This window comes from Euprymna scolopes, chromosome 10, assembly GCF_053919585.1.
Source record: "Euprymna scolopes isolate OS-2025 chromosome 10, ASM5391958v1, whole genome shotgun sequence".
Lineage (NCBI taxonomy): Eukaryota > Metazoa > Mollusca > Cephalopoda > Sepiida > Sepiolidae > Euprymna > Euprymna scolopes.
This window is the reverse complement of record NC_136491.1, coordinates 136,554,042-136,575,465: the sequence shown is the minus strand read 5'-3', so window position 1 is coordinate 136,575,465 and position 21,424 is coordinate 136,554,042. Positions and strand designations below refer to the sequence as shown.

General features: G+C 33.7%; 1 protein-coding gene across 1 annotated transcript in view; it reads right to left on the bottom strand.

Moving 5' to 3' along the window:
* Window positions 1-68: 68 nt before the first annotated feature.
* The window catches only part of LOC145286292 (histone deacetylase 8-like), a 41,904-nt gene continuing 20,548 nt past the window's right edge, over window positions 69-21,424 (bottom strand). Inside the window, exons 6-11 of the mRNA XM_080135152.1 lie at window positions 14,571-14,648; window positions 12,027-12,135; window positions 10,083-10,255; window positions 8,756-8,850; window positions 2,993-3,098; window positions 69-674 (exon numbers count right to left, since the gene is read on the bottom strand). Coding sequence (XP_079991278.1) covers window positions 646-674; window positions 2,993-3,098; window positions 8,756-8,850; window positions 10,083-10,255; window positions 12,027-12,135; window positions 14,571-14,648 — 590 coding nt within the window. The 3' untranslated portion in view covers window positions 69-645. The remainder of the gene's footprint in view (window positions 675-2,992; window positions 3,099-8,755; window positions 8,851-10,082; window positions 10,256-12,026; window positions 12,136-14,570; window positions 14,649-21,424) is intronic.

The following is a 21,424-nucleotide window of genomic DNA, read 5'->3' as shown; positions in this document are numbered from 1 at the left end:
CAAATTGATCAACTTCTGAATTGTTATCAAGCTAGAATGAGAAAAAGAAAAGGTGAGTAGAAAACCATGTTGGGGATCAATGATTGTTGCGATGAGTAGCATGGTCTTGCAAATCGATTGATGAAAAAAAAAATTTTTTATTAAAAAAAATTCTATCGACTATCTTAGAGGTGGTCTAGAAAATGATAGTGATCAACTTCTGAATTGTTATCAAGCACATTTTCATAAATAAATAAAGTTCACAATGAAAGGCATGAAGACCATTTGGTGTCAATCTTGGATGGATACTGAAAATGCACAGGATGGTACTATTGTATTAGAATTTATTCTAAATAAACACAAAAAAAAAAAAAAATCCTGAAGCTAAAGGAAGTGTAAAGCATGGATTCCAGAAAAAAAAAAAAAAAAGAAAGAAAGAAAGAAAAAAGATGGCTGCTTTAAAGACTTTCCTTAACATTTTTGATACTCATCATGTTTGGTGGCAAAGGTTCAGCTAAGAATTGTACCAGAAAGTCCAATTTGATCATTCTTCAATCTATTCATTCCAATGTTAGCTTTTATAGTTTTTCACAATGCTTATGACGAACATGTCACAAATGTTTCAACGCCAGAGCACCAAAATTTAGAATTTGAGATTCACTTTGGTCAATTTAATTTGATAGAATTCAGATTTTCTGAAAGAAAACAAAATAAATTTATAAAAAAAATTACTTAAATAAGAATAGATAAGTTTTTGATGTACAAAAATAAAGGTTTTTGTTTGTTGTCCAGAATTCAACCTAATTTAAAAAAAACTAAACAAAAAAAAACAAACACAGAAAAATCTTATGACATATGCATCTTATGACGTACGCATCTGTCACGGAACAAAACCAAAATTCATGTAAATTGATTGAATATTTCTTTTTATGAATAGAACATCTTTTTTTTCAATAGTAAATTGTATCCATTACAATGCTGATTTTTTTAAGTGATCAAATAGGAGGAGGTAATGCCTGGAAAGAGTCTCATTACAACAGAAGATACTATATTACTCCTCAAAAAAAAAAAAAAAAAAGAGGAGGTAATGTAATGGGAGGATGGTATATACTGTACTACCCCCTTCTTCCACCCAACGGGGATGATGCCTAGGGAGATGGTCTCATGGTGAATGAACATATAATAGAATAGCCGTCAAGGAGCAGGTAATGCTTGGGAGGATAGTCTTATGATAACAGAGCAGATATACACCTCACTCTCCTAAATTGAGCCTTAATATCTTTAGCCAAAGATGAAATCTTCATTAGTAACAGATAAAATTACTGATTCAAGAAAAATTTTAAACAAATTTAATTTATAACCACAATCTTTTCCAAGAATAATATTTACATTAAGTGTAGTGAAATTATATACATACATATACACACACACACATATATATATATATATATATATATACACATATATATATATATATATTAGTAATTTATATGCAGTAATAAATAATGATTGAGCAGAATGGCATGGCAGGCGAGTAGGCATATTTGAAATAGTCAATTAAGTAAATTCGTGCCTCTGTTCAGTCTCGAAAGACAAAGGATACTCACTGTAGGAGCAGCTGTGCATGTAATTTTGAGGCAAGGGTTGCGCAATCCCAACCATGCCTCTCCTGAATTGGCTCTGTTTTAGCTCAGTGGCAAGGAGAAGTCTAGGATGACTGGAAACAATGCTGAGATAAGCGGAAAGCACATACAGCACCTAGAAGTCCCAATGGTCACCCGTTTAAGACTGACCAGGTTCAACATTGCTTAACTTCAGTGATCCAGTGCGAATCGGTGCATCAGTGTGATTATGCCGTACATTGAGTAAATTAGTTAGTGTTTAACAGTGGTCACGGATAAAAGCTCTGGGACAGGCTTCTGTCTACACAACTGCCTAGAAAAGGAAATGGAAAGTTACTTAAAATAAAATCTGAAATGTCCAGGATTAATGCCGGAATAAACAGCGAGATGTATTAGTGTGATTTTGGTATGTTCTTTGTCTTAGACTAGTTGTCTTACTAGGACAGTGAAAGGGTGGGAATTTGCTGTTAGTCGGGTTGCTAAGGTATATTTTCATTGAAGTAAGTTCATCAGTCATACTATTTCACACATACATCGCTCCCAAATGAGACATATTTCGACTGAAGGGGCTACTGCTATAGTCAGCAGCAAGATGTTTATTCACATTTAAATTTTTTCATATTGATAAAGATGGAGAAACAGTGAGCAGAATGAGAATTCCAAAGGTAAACGGTCCAAAGGGAGGAACAATTTAAGTAGAAAATCATTTAGTATCTAAGAACCTCCAGAATGAAGGGGTGAGATTTTGCTGTTAGTCAGGTATTTTCATTGAGGAAATACAAATGCAGTGCATATTCACTTGTTCTCTTTGTGTCAAAATGTAAATAAAAGTAGACATATCTTTCTCCGTGTCTATGTGTAAAACTAAAACATGACTATGTGTTAATTTATCTTTTTGTCAAGTGTCGATATGACTTACAGTGAGAATCTTATGTGAAATAAGCAAAGTATGTTTTTTATTTGATTCTAAATTTAATAATTAACTAATTATTAACCATCACATAGAACATGGGAAGGTGTGAGAAGTTTTCGAGTCCTTTAGAAAGAGCCTACTTTCTTTGCAGCAGCAGATAACATCTTAATATATTTCATGTCAGATGAGAGTTTGAACATTTGATTCTCAGGAAATGGTGCTATTGGCTATGGGGGCGTGGGAGACAATGGTTCATATTTTGCATTAATGTATTTAGCAACTTAACAATCACTCCCACTGCATTTCCTATCACACAATACCTAGTATTTCACTATGGTATCTAAGTATCAACTAAGTTCAACATTGCTTAACTTAATTTGTTTAATCTAAGGAGAATAAATTAAAAAATTTGTTTTTGTTAAATCTTAATTATTTTCTTTAAAAAGAAAAAAAAAAGAAATCAGTAATAAATACAAACCAATGACTTTTTCATACAATGTCCGCATCTCTTTGTAGGAATTTAGGTCTTTTCTGTTCCCAGGTGTCACGTTCAATTCGTAATCTGGGCCATACGTAATGTAATACTGCAAATTAAAAAAAAATCACATTATAGAAATTAGAAAGTCAAATTGTGGCTCTGCCAACAAGTCGCCGAGCCTAGATATCATGTGCCATGGATTTCTCCATCTTCATCGTTCTTATTCTAGCCGTGTCATCATCATCTTTTTCACACTAGCGACTGTCGATATGAGTCCACAAGTATAAAAATAAAATAAACATGAGGAAACAAAAAAAAAAACACAGACTCTGATGCTTCACATATATGTGTGTGTGTGTCTATCTGCTAAGTTTCACATCTACGTCCTGTCGAGGCTGGGTTAGTCTGCCATCAATTCATTTTTCAATCTCCCAAAGTTTTCCCGATCTGGCCCAAGCCACAATCTGCCTCAACTTTAAGTCCAACTTTGTCGTTCGTCAATTGTTTCTACTGTTGCTACTCCTCAATGTCATAAAACTAAATATATACCTATCCATTGTTCAGTCCTTTTGCTATCGCCATTTGTGACACCCTGATTAAACTCTACCCTTATTTCTCTTTGTCTTCGTTAAGAACAAATTCCTATCCATTGTTTATTAATAAGTTCTTTTATTACTCGCTAAACCTACTTCATTTTCTTTTGTCATCCTTTGTTTTTCCCTACCTCCCCAGCACTCAACGGCCTCAGTCGAACATAGTGTCACAAAATAACGATGTGTTCTTTTTTGTTTTTCTCTAAAATAAATTATTTATATGAACAAACTTTTGACTTTGACATATTTTTTCATTTTGTAAATCATCTTTCCTGTCGGAGATATAAAGTCCATCAGAGAGATGTTAATCATGGTTGGCTTAAATGTCTTGTACCACACGTGGCTACATGGTATGGGTAAATAAAATAAAATATTGGCACTTTGAAACATTGTTTCATATTTGGATTATTGTATAGAAATTAGAAATTAGCCAAATAACGATGTTAAAGTTGAAAGCTTGTGTATTCTTTAAGATAAATAATTTATTTTGAGGAAAAATAAAAACACATTATTTGGCTTTCTAATCTCTATACTATTATTACACATGAAAGGCAGTAATTGCTAAGGATGCAGTTAGGAGATTTGGAGTTCCTATCCCAACGCGGTTACCACCTGACGAAGGCCAGAGGAATAGTTGGCCAAAATGTGGAACAACAACTAAGAAAGATGAGGATAATAGTTCATAATAAATAATACTCATCTAAATAATGAATTCCAATTAAAATAATATATATACCATTCGGTACGGACCCGACTATGGCAGATCAGATAATAAATAAACGTGGATTTATAAGATAAAAAAATCCAACCTTGATCGACCTTCGGTGCCCGTGGCGCAGTGAATAGAGACGTTGAATCTCTACGGTTCCAGGTGAGAATTGTCTGAAGATAGCAGTTTCAATCCTACCGAAAGCCGGCCAGAGGCTTACTTGGCCAAAATGTGGTGAGATGACAACAACTATGGAAGGCAGTAATTGCTAAGAATGCAGTTAGGAGATTCGGAGTTCCTATCCCATCGTGGACCTGACGAAGGCCAGAGGAATAGTTGGCTGAAACGTCGCGAAACAACAACTAAGTATTAATCATGTTTGACAAAATGTATTCTATTGCCAATTTTCTTCAAGTAATCACTGTAGCAGAATTACCTAACATATTCCTGTGATGCTATGAATCCTGTCTTCTCCCAAGCTAAGCCCCCCCCCCCCTACAAAAAATGCTTAAAACAAATTAGTCATGTTGGTATGATCATGTGAAATGTTCATCCTGTTTTACAAGAAAAATTAGAATTGTCCAAAGTTTTGGAATTAACTACTTTTTTTTTTACATAGGAGTCACCACTTATCAAAGCCCAGAGGCCACTCGAGGATAAGGGTTAAAGAGTGTACCATAGTCAATGGGACAATATTGCAGTAATCCTTATTAGTGGAAATTTGGTAAATCAGATTTCTTAAGGGGAACGGCTCAACAAGAACTTGTTTATGTTGGACTTGAAGATGACCATATTGTAGTCAGCTGGAAAGCAGGCAAACGGAAGAAAGTTCCATGGACGGCGTGCAGTTCTAAGAAAGAAGCTTTGTTCATGGAATCTAGGTTTAAGTTTAGGCGCAGATAAAGAGTGGGGGAAATTATTGATGGTGTTTTCAGCTAGACGAGTGTTTCTCATGAAAATTTGGCAAGGGGGGGACCATAGATTGGAGCTCAGACAAGCACTTGCCATGAAAATAACGATAAAACAGACCACATATTTGATAATTTTTACATCCGTTACAGAGCCGCATGACATGTATGCAAATGAAGAAGCCGGTGCGTGTTAGGTGACGTCACAGCGGAGGAAGAAAAAAGCACCACGTGGTAAGGACAGAGAAAAATGCGCATGCCGGCGTAAGACACCTATGTGGCCTAACCATGTGGCTTAATAAATGCCTTTTATTTCAATTTTAAAAAAAGTCGAATTTCTTTCCTTTTTTTGTTTCTTTTGCAACTGTAAAACATGAAAAAGAAAAACATAAAACATCTTGTAAAACATGAAAGCAAATGATTAAACAAGATCGCACACAATGATTTCACTATTTAGCCACTTATGTACGATTAATGTATGACAATTGCTCCTGCTGCCTTTCTAGAGATACCATTCAAGCAAACTGTGACAACTGTTGATTCTAAAAACCCAAAAGATATTTGACAAAAATAAATTTGATTTTTTTAAGCCTGGAAAAAAAAAGCTATTGATTTTAATTTTGATGAACTGGCATGACACTTTCTTTTTTTGCCATTAAAAATCTTTAACAAGTTTTTCTTTCTACAGGGCAGCCCACTTAAAAGTAGCGCAGAAAATGTAGTAGAGAGGAAGAACCTTTTTTATTGTTTAAATTACCTGTAGCCTTGTTTAAATTACTTGTAGTGTTATAAAAGATGCTGGAAGAGCTACCCGTTGACATCTATGCATTTCTGGGCATGTTTAACATTTGCAGATGGTGCCTGTAGATCTTCTCTGGTGATTCTCCTGATAGCATTGGTAATGTTCTCCTTCAGTTAGTCTAGACTGTGAGGATTATTTGCATAAACGTTTTTCTTTTAAACTCCTCCAAAGATAAAAATCACATGATGACAAGTCCGGGGAACGTAGTGACCATAACCCTTTGGTTATTGTTCTCTCTTCCGTAAACATGTCATGAACTCGTGTCAATGATCTGTGAGATGTGTGGCATGTAGCACCATCTTGTTGGAAAAAGAATTTTATTTTGTTTTGTGGTGTCAGTTGGTTGTTAAGAGAAAGATTAGAGAGATCGGGCTACTTTTAAGTGGTCCATACTATATATTTTCTTTTTTTTTTGGTGATTGTTAAGATATAGTCAAGAAATCGATTTTTTAAAAATATGTCGTTTTAAGCAAAACAATATTACATACTTAATTATCATGCCGAAAATAGTAATATATCCAAAAATTACGAAAAATCATTGAGTAGAAATTTATTTCTGGTTACAAGTAATTTTTACGGAAAATTGAGTAAAATCAAATTTTTCTTAGACATTATGAACTAGACAGTAGGAGGCTAAAAGCAGGGGACATAACTTTGAAAGAAATATTTTAGATTACAATATTGCAATATTTGTTGCCTATAGTGATAGACATTAAAAACACAATAACAGTTGTTCTATTTGATGAATTTTCATAATTTTTGGATATATTACTATTTTCGACATGGCAATTAAGTATGTAAGATTGTTTTTGCTTAAAATGATATAATTAAAAAAATCGATTTGTTGACTATATCTAAACAAGCACCTTTTTTTTTCAGACTTGGGGAAAATATTTAGGAATTTTTTTCAGGCTTAAGAGCAAATATTAAATAAACTATTTCTTTTTAAGTCTCGACAAAAAATTTTAACACAATAACAAATCTGCATAAAATAAGTTGATTTTAATTTAAACGGACTGGCATGATGTTTTTTTCCGTTAAAATCTAAGATTTTTAACAAAGAACAAGCCACGTGTGTGTGGTCCCCCTCTTGTGCTGCATGTGAGATGACGCCACAAAAAATAGTGAAGAAATGATGAATGTGAGAAGTGTGAAAGGCCAACGTTGCCTTCACATTTTTGCCAAGTTTCAGAAAAATCTAATGGATGGATCAAACGCTATGGGGCAAATAGTGTCATTTTTTACCTCTTTTGAGCCCCTGGGGATGCCGAATCCCAGTGTAAACGGATAACAGTGCAGTTTCAAGCCTTAAAACACATATTTCAGTTGACCACCATGAAAAACCACTATATAGTCAGACATATCAAGTTTTTGTTGAGAAATATGAAAAAAGAGTCACAAAAAGGGGCGTTTTTAGCACTAAATGTCACCGGGGACGCGAACCAGAATTTTGCCAAGGTCACCTATACTCGATTTATATTAAGAATAATGGCCTCCACATTTTTCCCAAGTTTCAGAAAATTTTAATGGATGGATCAAAAGTTATGGAGCAAAACATGTCATTTTTTGCCATTTTGGGCATTTTTGACCTCTTTTGAGCCCCTGGGGACACAACAGAAATTTTTACAAAATAAATATTTTTACTGTGCATATCTATTTAATAAAATACAATTTGTGGCAAAATTTCAGGAAAAACTACTGGACGGTTATTTGGCAAATGTCCGGACTAATGGATGCACAAACGGATGCAAGGACGCCACTGAAAACACAGGTCCCTCTCCAATAAATCGGGGGACCAAAAAATATCTAAGAAAAAAAAGTTTTTTTCTTTTATTTTTCAGACACTGTGGACTTTAGAGACAGTTAACCTATGGAACCAAGAACTGAAAAGTGAACTTGCGTAATATCAGAAAATGTCTGATCCATAAACAAGGCAAAAGTGACGTTAAATCAATAGAGTTCTAATAATTTCCCCTACTGCCTAACTGTGCCTGAATCTAAATGCAAATTCAATGAACAGAGCTTCTTTCCTAGAACTACCTGCCTGTGGAACTCTGTTCTGCTGATCTGCTTTTCAGCTGACTACAATATCACCATCTTCAAGTCTAATGTAAACAAGTTCTTGAGCTGTCCACTTAAATAATCAAATTTTACCCAATTTTGACCACTAATGATTACTATACTTGTCCAGTGACCATAGTACACTCATTAACCATTCTCCTTAAGTGGCCTTCAGGCCTTAATATATGGTGACTTCCTTATAAAAAAAAAAAAATAGAAAAAATAATGTATATATATATAGATTTAAACATGTGGTTATCTTGTTATAAAAATAAAAATAATTTTAACTATGGCATAAATTCTGTTTTTATAACAAAAATTAATCCCACAATGACACAAATTTATAAGATTCCAATCTGAAACTTACAGAATTTTGGGGTCTGGCCTGGAATTTCCTCTATATTAATAAACAACAATTTTTAAAAATCTGTATGATGTATGTACCTGTGACAAAACAAAAATAACATATTCTAAAAATCATGTAATTTGATCAAGTAGTTTTAACGTTTTGAATATAATATTTCTGTTCCTCATGGGTACATGCATCATACAGATTTTTCTTTTTCTTTTTTTTTAAATATAGGGAAAATTTTGGACATGCAACAATTTTTAATCTTATGACAATCGTCCAAACAAAATTAAAAAAAACTAAATAATAACTGCTCATTCTAAAAAGGCAGTTAAACTTACTCTATGATCAGGGATATTTTCAGATAGCCGCCTCCCGAGAATTGCAGCAGTGATAAGAGTCCATGTCTTGGCAGTGTTTTGAAAATTATAGCCTCCTGCAACAACAATAATAGATCATTGTTTTAATGGCTCTCTTGCTTTAAGTAAAAGCACTATTATGTAATTACGTGATAGTAAAAATTCAAAAAATTATGAAAAATGACCAAGTAGAAGATCTGATGAAACTATTTTTTTTTTTAAAAACAAAAAGAAAAAGACCAACACAAAAAAATTGTACATTCTCAATCCACCATTTTCCAATTGGAAAATTTCTTTTTTTAATGGAAATTGCTAGAGACAAGGCATGAAGCCGCTTGATGTAAGGAGCTAACAAGAACGAAAGCTTATTATTGCAAAAACAGGAAAGTTTTGAAAAGACCAAGGCTGGTAGATTGAAAGAAAACAGTGAGCAGGAAGAGAGTTCCACAACCTTGCAGTTTTTGGAAAAAGAAGCTACTGGAATAGGAAGCTGTATTAGAATGAAGTCTTAAAACAACGAATTAATGGAGACTATTAGACCAACGAGTCAAACGAGCTGCAACAAAAGTATCAGACGTTTCTGGAGAACACATGCCATAATATTTGTAGAAAAGACTGAGACTAGCAACATCACGTCTGTGAGAGGGAGGTTGCAGTGAAGAAGAAAGTTTGGGGCCAATCAAATTACAGATACGTTTCTGCAATTTATCAAGAACCTTCAAATGGAACACAGATTCACCAGCCGAAATATGACACCAAATATGAAAATTATTTCGCTGTTTTAACTTAAGTTTGTTGTAAAAATTTTGTACCTCTTTGCATAGATCTAAAATAGTTTGATTGTCTCAAACATAGAAACATAAATGCGAAATCAAAAATTCTTATTAAAGTACTTATGTAGAATATTGACTATTATCGTGGGTATATTCCGGGCAGGTTACATAAACCACCAAAATGTGTTGAAATGCTTAGCCAACGAAATTGTTCAGCACCTTTCATCGATTCATGCTGATGGATAACGCAGTCTGTATTCTGTATAAGTACCCATTTATCTTATTATAAAGTGTGCATGTCTTGTTTATTTTGACTGGAAGTAAAGAAAAATAAACTGGTGTGAACTCAATATGCATCCTTTTGGTTATTTGCTGATTCTGGGGTGCTTCAAGTCTAATTAGTCCATGCAAAGTCTTCCCTAAGACTAATTTATTAATGAAAAAATTTGTACCAATGAAATAAGTGGTTTTATTATCTTTACAGTAAATATATTTTATTTAAAAATACTTATTTGCAAAGATTTCCCAAGACTTACCTCCACCAAGAAGTAATAAAGGCAAGTTAAAGGTGCTTAAATAGCGTACACAGGCAGCCAGACCACGAGGCGTGAGATTGAAAGAGTTCATGGGGTCACCAGTGATACCATCTGCACCACACTGACATACAATAGCTTCAGGTGCAAAGACTTGAAAAATTTTAGACAACACTCTGTTGAAGAAATAAAAGGACAAAATAACAATACAGATTATCTGAAGAAAATCGTAACATGTACATCTAAGATATTTCTTACTATTATTTTTACGTAATTAAAAAAATGATCATTTTTTTTTTTTTTTTTCTGTTTCATTTGTGATAATTTTTTAACAGCAAAGTGAATTAATTTTGGAAAATATTTCATTTTGAATTAAATTTTAGTTAAAGGGAAAACAGAAAAAAAAAACTTTGTTACTAGTGTTATAAAATTCTTGAATGTGTCTAAATGATGCAGGATGCTAAGTGATGTTTAGAAAGACAGAAACAAAGAAGCAGATAGTATGATACGCTGTGAATGGCTTACTCCTATCTTCTCCCATCCCTGTAAGCCTTATGACATGCAAGCGTTTTTGTTTATATTCAAAGTCCCTTTTGTTTTCGCTTGTATCTACATGTTCATTACTGCTCTCTCTATATATATATATTTATTTATATTTTATTTTCAGAAAGTTTAGATGAAATTAGTCATCAGTACCATTGGTTTCAAATCTGATAATAGGGAACCGTTTTAGATCCCCATATCAAATTTTCTTCAGCCGATACTCATATCTATGTATATATTATTGCCAGTTAATATTTTCCAGAAGGAAACCAATCAATGCATTTTTAACAAGGTTCATACACAAATGCTCAATGCCGAAGTAGGTCAAGATATACGTTTTATTTGTTTTACATAAGCATTTATGTGTTGCTACACATTCATGAGCATGTTACGGTCCACCAGTTATAAATAACTAGAGAGCTCTTCAGGGGATGGTTTTTATACAAAAGTAAAGTTCGTAATGAAAGTTGGAATTTACAGCAGATCTTGATCAAAAGAGGATGAAATAAATCAACAGTATTTAAATAAGTGAACAAGATGAAAAGAAAATGAAAAGAAAGAAATAGAATTAAAAATATATTTTATTCCCTTTCTTTTTAACTTATTTAAAATGCAAATCTCAAGTATCATGGTTCAATTGTGTTCTAAACAGAAACATTCATTTTGAATGTGCCCCCTGTCTTATCACAGAACTTACTGTTGATTTTATATGCCAGGCCTTTCTGCTTGTGCAGTCATAAAACTTCTCAAATGCACTTGTAATATTAGGCTATACAAGTGTGTTGGATATTTTTCAATTATCAACTTATTAGAAGTATTCTGATACAAAACCTATCTAAGAACATTCCCAGACACAAAGTAAATTTATGTGAAATTGAAAAAAAAAAACAGCCTAATTATTTCAAAGTTCATAGGGAACAAACTCACAAGTGTCTTATATATATAAGTTATTTATAATATTACTTATAAAACAGTAATCTACGAACATGTGTTTTGAGGTACTACCTCTCATCAGTGTACCTGGAAACACATGTTCGTAGATTATTGTTTTTTTAAATTTTATTTGTTTATTTGTTTACGTCCAAAAAATATGAGCGATTTTCTAAGGAAAAATATTTTCCACAATCTTCAAGGTTGGAGACGCTATTAACCGTATTATTGTTGTAAAAAATATCAACAAAAAATCGACATGCGTGTATATATATATATATATATATATATATATAGATATATATACTTGTTTATTGTTATAAACAAGTATTATCAGCTCTTTTTATTGAGCACTATCTAACAACCTCGTTGAATTCATTAGTCCATTACTTTTGAATATAAAAAAACCCGAGTGTATATATATATATATATATATATATATATATATATATAGAAAGCAACATTTTGTCATACCTTCTGAAGAAAGCAACAAATTCTGAATCTTTGAGTCCATCTATAAAAGGAACATTTACGCAATGATAGAGGCCTTTCCCAAAACCAATGTCGTTTGCTTTACCAGTTCCTTAAAGAAAAAAAGAAATCTTATTATTGTTACATGAAAAATGCTTGTCCCCTTTTTCATGTAAGTAAAAATAAAGAGAATTAGTAAATGAAAATAAAATCAGAGAAAACGTGAATTGAACCCTGGAGATAAGTTTTAAAGAACAATAGGTTTTAAATGGAATGTCCAGTAAATTGTTGATTCTGATAAAATATTTAATAAATACAAATTTCGATGGAAACTATGCACATTGTTAAGTAGAATGAATAATAAAATATGGTTTATATGAATTAGATAAGTAAGTTAAATTCCTTTGTAGAACAACAAAGGAAAATGGGAAATTTCCTGGTCATCAGAATGTTTCAAAAAACGTGCAAATCGCGCATATTGATGACACGTGAATTATAGTTACATTGGCCAGACATACATGTGATTTCTCAATATAGGAAAGAGTTTGAAGTAAGAGTTAGTTAGAGAGAGAGTCGGAGAGTCAGACGAGAGTCCGACCAGGGACACAGAGAGGTTCAGACCGAACCTTGGCACCGTCTGGAAGCAAGAGGGTTTTAGAAGAAGATGTAAAGAAGAAACTTTGAATTCCTGGATGCAAAGCCATTTTTATTTTGGTTTTGCGGTGGACACATCAGCTAAACTTTTTTTTCACCTTCTCCTCCTTCGCGCTACGGGTTTCAGCTTTTTATGAGCACCCCGGCTAGTTTTTAATAAGAAAATCATTTTTAAGCAATTAATAGAAAATTTTAGGCATTACAACATAAATCTAATAAATATGAGTTATGTTGCTTCTCTATTATACAAATGAAAAATATATTGAATTTCAAGTGAAACAAATGATACATACGTAATTGTCAGGTCTCAAATAGTAACATATCCAAAAATTAAAAAAAAACAATAAGGTAGAAAAATAAGTATTAATGAAAAAAGAAAATTTGTAAAAGGAAGCAAAATTATCATATGCTTATTAAAAAAGATATAAGTTAACAGGAGAAATAATGAGCACAATTCAAAATGTCAGACAAAACTTATTCCTTCTATAAACTTTATTGAAAACTGATTTTCATTAATAATTATTTTTCTACCTTATCGGTTTCCATAATTTTTGGATATGTTACTATTTGAGACATGACAATTATGTAGGTACCATTTGTTTTACATGAAATTCAATATTCTTTTCATTATTATAATATAGAAACACCTAAATTATTGTTGAGCTATCTCCTTTGTTTTTGAGATTTATTTTCAAAATTCGTGGCAAGACAGTCACTTCTTGAATATTGATAAAATTTTATTTTTTATTTAAAAATAAAACTACTTGATCAACTTATGTGAGTTTTGGTATATGATATTTTTGTTTTGTCACAGATATATGCATCATAAAGATTTTTCTTTCTTTTTTTGTTTTTTTTAATATCGGGGAAATTCTAGACAAAAGCTGCGGTTTGAAATTCCATACGGATTTCTGAGTTTACAGGGTGGAACGATAAAATTGTTACCATAGAAAAGAGGACATGATTCCATTTCTGTTTGATGAAAACCGGTTTTCTTTTTTTTATTGCAGACCATCTACTACTTGGTAAGTTGTGTACAAATCCCAAGAATGATATGAGTCTTTTATCATGACTGAAAATGACACAATGTTCAACGAGCAAGATTGGAGATGAGCCGTTGTACAACTCATGCTCTCTACCGATCCAAGTTATGACAACAGGACCATTGCCATCACCCACGAAATACAAATCTGGACAGTTCAATGCTTGAGGGCACTGGTGTGGTTTCAAGTGCCACCTCACATTTTCAAAGTTGGCTTGAAAATCAATACCAAAAGTGTACTTGGATGTGTTGATTGTGGTGATCCCCTGGTGTAATCAGGTGGCTGCTGGCAGACCCTGGGTGTGGCAGTAGGACTCAGTGCTAGTCCACAAGTTTAATGAGACCCAGGCTTGGCTTTAGAAGGAGTGCTACGACTTTGTACCCTTCTCTCACTAGCTCCCGACCTGAACCCGCTGGACTATTTTGTTTGATCATATATCAAAAACGTCACCAACATGACTTCCCACAACACCAAAGTCAGCCTAATCATTGCCATCCGCAAAGCTCCCGCCAATTGTAGAAAAGGCATGCTCCCAGTTCAGGACCCATTTCAAGGCGGTGATTGAGGCTGAAGGTGGCCACATTGAATAGATGTCAGCTCTACTACATAATCAAGTTACCCGAATTGATTTTTTCAATAAAAGTTTTAAAATAAAGCCGTAGTATTGTTTTCTGATCATTCTATTCTGCACTAATATTCACCTGAAGAAGGTCAATGTTTACATCAATCAAAACATTGTGAGAATAGTAATCTGAAGAATTCAAATAATATAATTTTCACAGTTTGTCTCTTTAATTCTTTCCATTAACAAGTTTTCATAAATGAATCCAAGATTTATGGAGGATGTTACCTGGATAAAATCCGGCAGAAAACTTATGAAATGAAACGGTAAATACTTTTGAAGTGGCAGCAAATGCATCTTCCACACCTGAAAGTTAAAAAAACAAAACATTATTAAACATGATGATACCATGCTATTGTCACTATGTTGATGCTGGGCCCATAACCTTTGATGGTTAATTATGAACATTAGAATTAAGAATTAAAAACATACCTTGTTTGTTTTAAGGAAGGCACCAGCGTCAACAAAAACGAAATTAATACGTAACCATGTTTTTCGTTTAACACACAGACAGAAGAAGACGTCTGTCTTTTATTTACATTTTAACACAAAGAGAGAAAACAGGTATACTCCTTGTTTATATACAGACTAGCGGGGGGTACCCAGCGTTGCCCGGGTGTTTGGAGGTGTGTGTGATTTTGGGTAAATCAAAACACCCGGGTGTTTGTGTCGGGGGGGGGGGGGAGGTAAAATAAAATAAAAAGTTTTGGTAGGTAAGTATGAGGATTTAACCTGAATCCTTGAGGCGAAGTTGGAAATTAAAGTGTGAAAAAAAAAAACGTGCGACGTTAACCATTGGGCCACCACGAAATACTAACGGAAACATGTTTGAATTTATTTAACTATTTAGAATTGGCAGGTGCACGTTTTAATGACTTAATGAGGTCAACTTTGACTGTGGGACAGTATTTTATTTACTGCGGGAACGCTTTTTTAAATTTTTATTTTCCAAGATATTGGGGGGGGGGGAACCAACTCCCCATAACAAGGGGATTGTCCAAATTGAATAGCAATTGTCTGATATAAGGAAAATTTCCACATTAATCAAAACTGATTGCTTTCGGACATTTTCGGCGATTGCAACCGGATAAAAATACCGCCAGAATTAGTGTCGCTTTTATTATACGAAAAAGCCTAATCCACATGCGGCGAGCGAAAAATGTCGAATATTTATCTTTTCAAAGTCGAGCAAATTAAATAGACAGGCGACCTCTGTTGTTAACTCGTAGATATTATATGTGATATAAAAAGTTTTAAATTGTGAGCTGACCGACCTCTTCTCTGAGAAAAGCCTTTCTTGGACATACACAAAAAGCGAACATACATACACACATTTTCGCTTTTATATATATAGAAGATTACCTAAAATACAAGTCATCAAAGCATAAAGCAAGGGAACTAATCTTTCATAGAGTCCGAGGGAAACAATTCTTACACTTTTCACAGATTAAAACCTATATCTACATTGATAATTTTCAACACATCGTATGAATCCAAAGATTCCATTATTGGCATTGGTTTCCCAAACATTATTCAAGTCACAATTCTTTTTAGAAAGGCATCGGAATTATGAGAGGAACCAAAGGTTGCCACCATTCTAAGTCAGAGTAATTTTTTATGGAACGAAATGTATTCAAACTTAGGTCACCCATATCGTCAGTCCACGTCATTAATCACTTGCCCGCCGTCAACTCTCATTAAACATGATGCCAACTTTCAACAAAATTTAATACACACTTATAAATTACATAGTAACATTTAAACCAATAATATGAATATCCAATGACCCCAAAATGTAAAATCGAGATAAACTTCCCAACCTGAAAGTTCATGATTCACTACTGGGGACCCATTGCTCCCTTCTAATTGCCCAATCCGAGAGATACAGACACAAAATAATTTCCTGATAGGGCAGAGAGCCTTCTATTCTGATAGCTTCTTCCTTTAAATTGCTAGACTTTGGAATTTCCTATTTTCTTGACTGCACTAACATGTTGAAATTTAAATGTAATGCGAACAGACATCTCGTTTCTCAACTCCCTACATAATACCCTTGTAGACAAATAGTAGCTCCTTCTGTTCAAATGGCAACATGTTTTGTTTAGGGTGAATAAGAACATATAAAAAAAACTTTATATTTGTATCTATTATTAATGCAAAATGGTTTGGATATGTTGAGGGTGAAACTGTTACGAAACTCGCTTTTAAATTAAAAATCTTTGCAAAGTGAACACGAGGAATGCTGATTATGAGAAGAGCAGATGCCTTGATAATTCACTCGGACCAAGCTTGTGATCGTATCGAGTGGAAACAAATACCTATCATTGCAGACCTCTCCATAGCTCAGGACTAATTCAACAAAGAATATAAAGTAATGCAAAATTTAATGCATATAAATTTATAAATTATGGTTTATTGATTATAGTAGCTCGAAACTAATCACAACACATATGGTCTTACATTGCATTCTTTATCTATCCAGTGCTTAACAACCGTTTTAAGAACATCAAGATGTCAAATAGCATGGACGCTAACATGTTATAGGTAAATGTAATATGGTATGACATCACTGTCAGTGATCACAATTCCTAAAAATAACTGGATATTTGATATTGCCTTGGGTATTTCAAAAGAAGATACACACGGCTCCCTGTCATTCTGTCTGTTTGCTGATTATCACATCCGTCTAGATCCAACGCAACCGTATGAACAAATTATCTCTCAATAAACAGGTAAAGGTAATCTGTTGGTTATTATTCATGTGTTTACGCGGATATTAGTAAGTTTTTTTATGATGTATTTTAAGTTAATTTCATAATGGTTAATTGCTATCAGATGCCTTGTACAATGATCTCCATAAAACTGGCGTTCATCTGGACCAAACATGTGATTATACCAAGTAGAGATAAAAATCTATTACAGTGAACTTCACCTTAGCTTGGGACTAACGCAATGATGAAGATGAGATAACAAAAATTCTTATGAATTCACAAATTTTGGTTTATTGACTTGATTGATTCCTTGTTGTTTATCTTGGTTGTCTGAATTTTTTTCTTTCTTTTTTTTTTTTATAAAGATTAGCTACTCACAGGAGGTACTGCATGATGGTTGGCAGTGAAAGAGTGCAATTAATCTGTAACAGCAACTCATATTTAAACCACACAAGGCAAATTGTTACTGAGACGTAAGAAGCTACTGAGAATTACCGATGACCACATCTATATGGACACCCTAAGTAGGGAGATGAGCAGTGAGAGATCTGTTCACATTACATTTAAATTTCTACATGTTAGTACAATCAGAGAAGCAGGATACAGAGAAGGAATTACAAGGTGTAGCAGTTTGAGGGCGGGAACTTTCAGAGTAGAAGGCTCTCCAGCATGGGGAGGATCTCTACAGTGAAGGTGACGTGATTTTACAGCTTGTGGGGTTAATCAAGGGTATTTATGTCAAGGGACCGTCAGTGTTCTTAGCTCATAAGAGCACATATCATAAAAGTACTTGTAAAACAACCACAGAATACAACATTACAGTGATGGGACAGGGGTTGGAGCTTGGTTGTTAGTGCAAGATTTATTATATTGGACTCTTTTTTGGATCTTGTCTAATAGAGTTGATTGATGCATCGTCCCAAAGGTGGCAACAATATTCTATTCATGGGTGAATAGTGACTTTTTAGAGATATAGGATACTGTCAGGTGTGAGTATTTTTATAACACAGTAGATCTTGTTTGCAGCAGCTTTGGCAATGTTTTTTTATGTATTTGTCCAAATCTTTAAATTATATTTTGTGTGTACAGAGAGAATTATCTCCCTTACACTTAATTCATCCTAAAGTTATGGTCAGATGTTTACAGTGAAAAATTAGCAAAATGAAAATCAGTAAATTGACAAATTGAGAAGAAATATATGAAATATCCACCATAATTAGAAATTTCATGAAATATTTTTATGGTTTCAGTTACAAGAAACACTCCCAACCAGAAAAGAAAGAAAATATCAGCCATATATATTTCACCATCCTTTTTGCAATCGAACCGTATTCAATGCCAATAAACTTCAGTCTATGCTCGACTTGTCCACCAAATATCTTTGTTTGGTGGTCAGTAATCTACACTTTGGTGATCGTCTCATCAGTAGGTGGTCTGATTCTGAATAGGTCTCACACTCATGAAACTTTAACAAGCATTATTATCATAAAAATGTCAAAACAATACGCAAAGTATTCATGTTCAAGCTCATGTTACTTGACATAGGAGCGACTTTAAGAATAACTTTAAAATTCCTGTATTCGATATTTTCAAAGTCTAAAATGTTTTGTTTATATTTCTTTCAATTACAAAAATAAATGCAATCACATAAATTAATTTTATTTCTGAGTTTTTTTTATGTTCATATTTGGTGCAAGCCAAAGGAAGTAATTCCTATTTGAGGAATGTGGAGTTGTCTGCCCCTGGCGGGATGACAATTTTGCAAATGGAAGAATAAAAAAAGTTTTGTTTATTCAATCATGTTCTTTCTTTTTATCTGTTATCTATGTCCTTTGATTATAAAGTAAATGAACAAGTCAAAGGATATTTAAAGGTTGGTCTTAGAATAAACTTTTGAGACTAATTCTTATATTATTTATAACTATGAAAATGTAATACACACACAAACATCTTTTCTAAACAGACAATGTGACCTTGTGGCATGGTCCCTAGTCTTTTTAGAGAGATTTTAGGATAATGGTAGCATCTTTGAATAGTTTAAAAAACCACATCAACATTTAATATGAATTCGGTATGAAAGTTATGTTATAGCTAAGGAAGAAAATGAAAGATATATATACGAGGCCTGTCTAAAAAGTATCCGACCTTAGGCCAGAAAAAATATTTCACATACCTGATGGGATTTGAACTCTAATCCCTTTCAAAGTAGGTGCCTTGTGTTTGCACACACTTAGCCCACCAGTTCTTCCATTGTTGGAAACACCTCTGAGAGCCTTCTTTTGGAATGGTGTTCATCTCTGCCGTCGCGTTCCGCAATATCTCTTCTCTACTCTCAAAACGAGATTCTTTCAGTGGTGTATTCAATTTTGGAAACGAGCAGAAGTCGTGATAACTGGAGTTGAGTCATGGGTGTACGGGTAAGACCCAGAAACAAAAAGACAGTCGTCGCAATGGAAGCATCCCGAATCTCCAAGGCTGAAAAAACGCGACAAGGACGAAGCAAAATCAAGGTGATGCTGACTATCTTTTTGATATCCGTGGAATTGTGCATCATGAATACACACCAGAAAAACACACAGTTACAAAGGAGTAACATCAAGATGTTCTCTGACGTCTCTGTGACACAGTTTGGCGCAAAAGACCAGGCATGTAGACTGCGAAAAGTTGGCAACTGCACGACAACAACGCCCCTGCACATTCATCCCATTTGATACAACATTTTTTTGCCAAATATGGAATTCCAGTCGTTCGCCAATCTCCCTATTCTCCAGACATGGCTCCTTGCTACTTCTAGTTGTTTCCAAAATCGAAAATGCTACTGAAAGGATCCCGTTTTGAGAGTAGGGAAGAGATAATGCAGAACGTGATGGTGGAGATGAACATCATTCCAAAAGAAGACTTCCAGAAGTGTTTCCAGCAATTAAACAATTGGTGAGCTAAGTGTGGGCAAGCACAAGGGGTCTATTTTGAAGGGGATTAGAGTCCAAACCCATCAGGTATGTGAAATATTTTTTCTAGCCTAATGTCGGATACTTTTTAGACAGGCCTTGTATATATATGGGCATGCATAAAAAAAATGGAAATAAATGAAACATAAAGAGAATAGAAAGGTCACCACGGGTAAAAAAAATTTTATAACAAAATATTTTTATACAAGAGATAAGAATATAAAAATTACTTTTAATCATGAGCATGTTTATAATACAAACACATGTAGGGTTAAAGAAAGTTGAGTGAGTCACAAGTCAAAATGTAAATATGCGTATGTAAGTAATATATGTGTGCATTTAGCAACATGGCATTGTGTATGTGTGTTGGTTTACCTTGTTCTTGTTAGTGCATGTATAGATGTGTGCAAATTGATTAAGGCTGGTACATGAGTTGCTGAGTTCTTTTCACTTCCCTTAGTCCAACGACATGGGGTCGGGGTGCGAGCAGATGTTCTTGGATTCTTCTGTGCAGGTGCAGCTGGTGAAGTTGTTTTTCTTTTTACATGGGAGTCACCACTTAACAGGGCCAGAAGGCCATTCAAGGATAAGGGTTAAGTCTAAAGGAAACTGATTTTATTGGCCAAGTCTTATATGATTTTCTAAGCTCACACTGGCTTACTACTTTTGCATAGATGTGTTACTTCTTGGAACTTGAAACGATTTTCATTGGTTGGAAAATATTTTGAGTTTGTACATTCCTGTAAAAACTTACTTGCTTTAGGAAGTGGGGAAGAAAGCAAATCCAAATGAAGCAGGGAAAGAAAGGAGGTAAGCAATTTAAGGCATTTGCTTTTAGTGTTAATAGGAATCACTTTGCAATTCAGTCGCTACAATGTATATCATTAGGTATAGGTAGGCAAGTTAGGAAAAATAGTACCAAAAGTCTACAAGCAGTACATCAGTAGCAGCAGTTACACAGACAACAGCAACAGCGCTTGGTGGTTAATGATTTTGAATTTATTTATTTAACTAGTAGATCATCCGATGTTGCCTGGTCATAAAATACATTTAAATGTGATATTTTAATTTATGCAGATTTTGTATATATTGTTATAGAGCCAATTCTCTACTGATTATTATATTGTACCCAATATGGTGTGGTTATTTCAAAAGTAAAAAAAAAAAATAACTTGGGCGCCATCAGTTAGAATTGAAACCAAAACATTTAGCATTCCAGTCTTATTCATTGCTATTTGGGCTATTGTCAGACAGATAAATAGTTAAAAATGAACCAACTTTTAATGTATAAACGTATATTTACACATGTGTACAAAAGCACTTTAAGTTGACTTATGCCTACCAAGTTCAATTTTTTCAATTTTGACCCTTTAGCAACTATTTTTACTGGCCTTATATATATATATATATATATATATATATA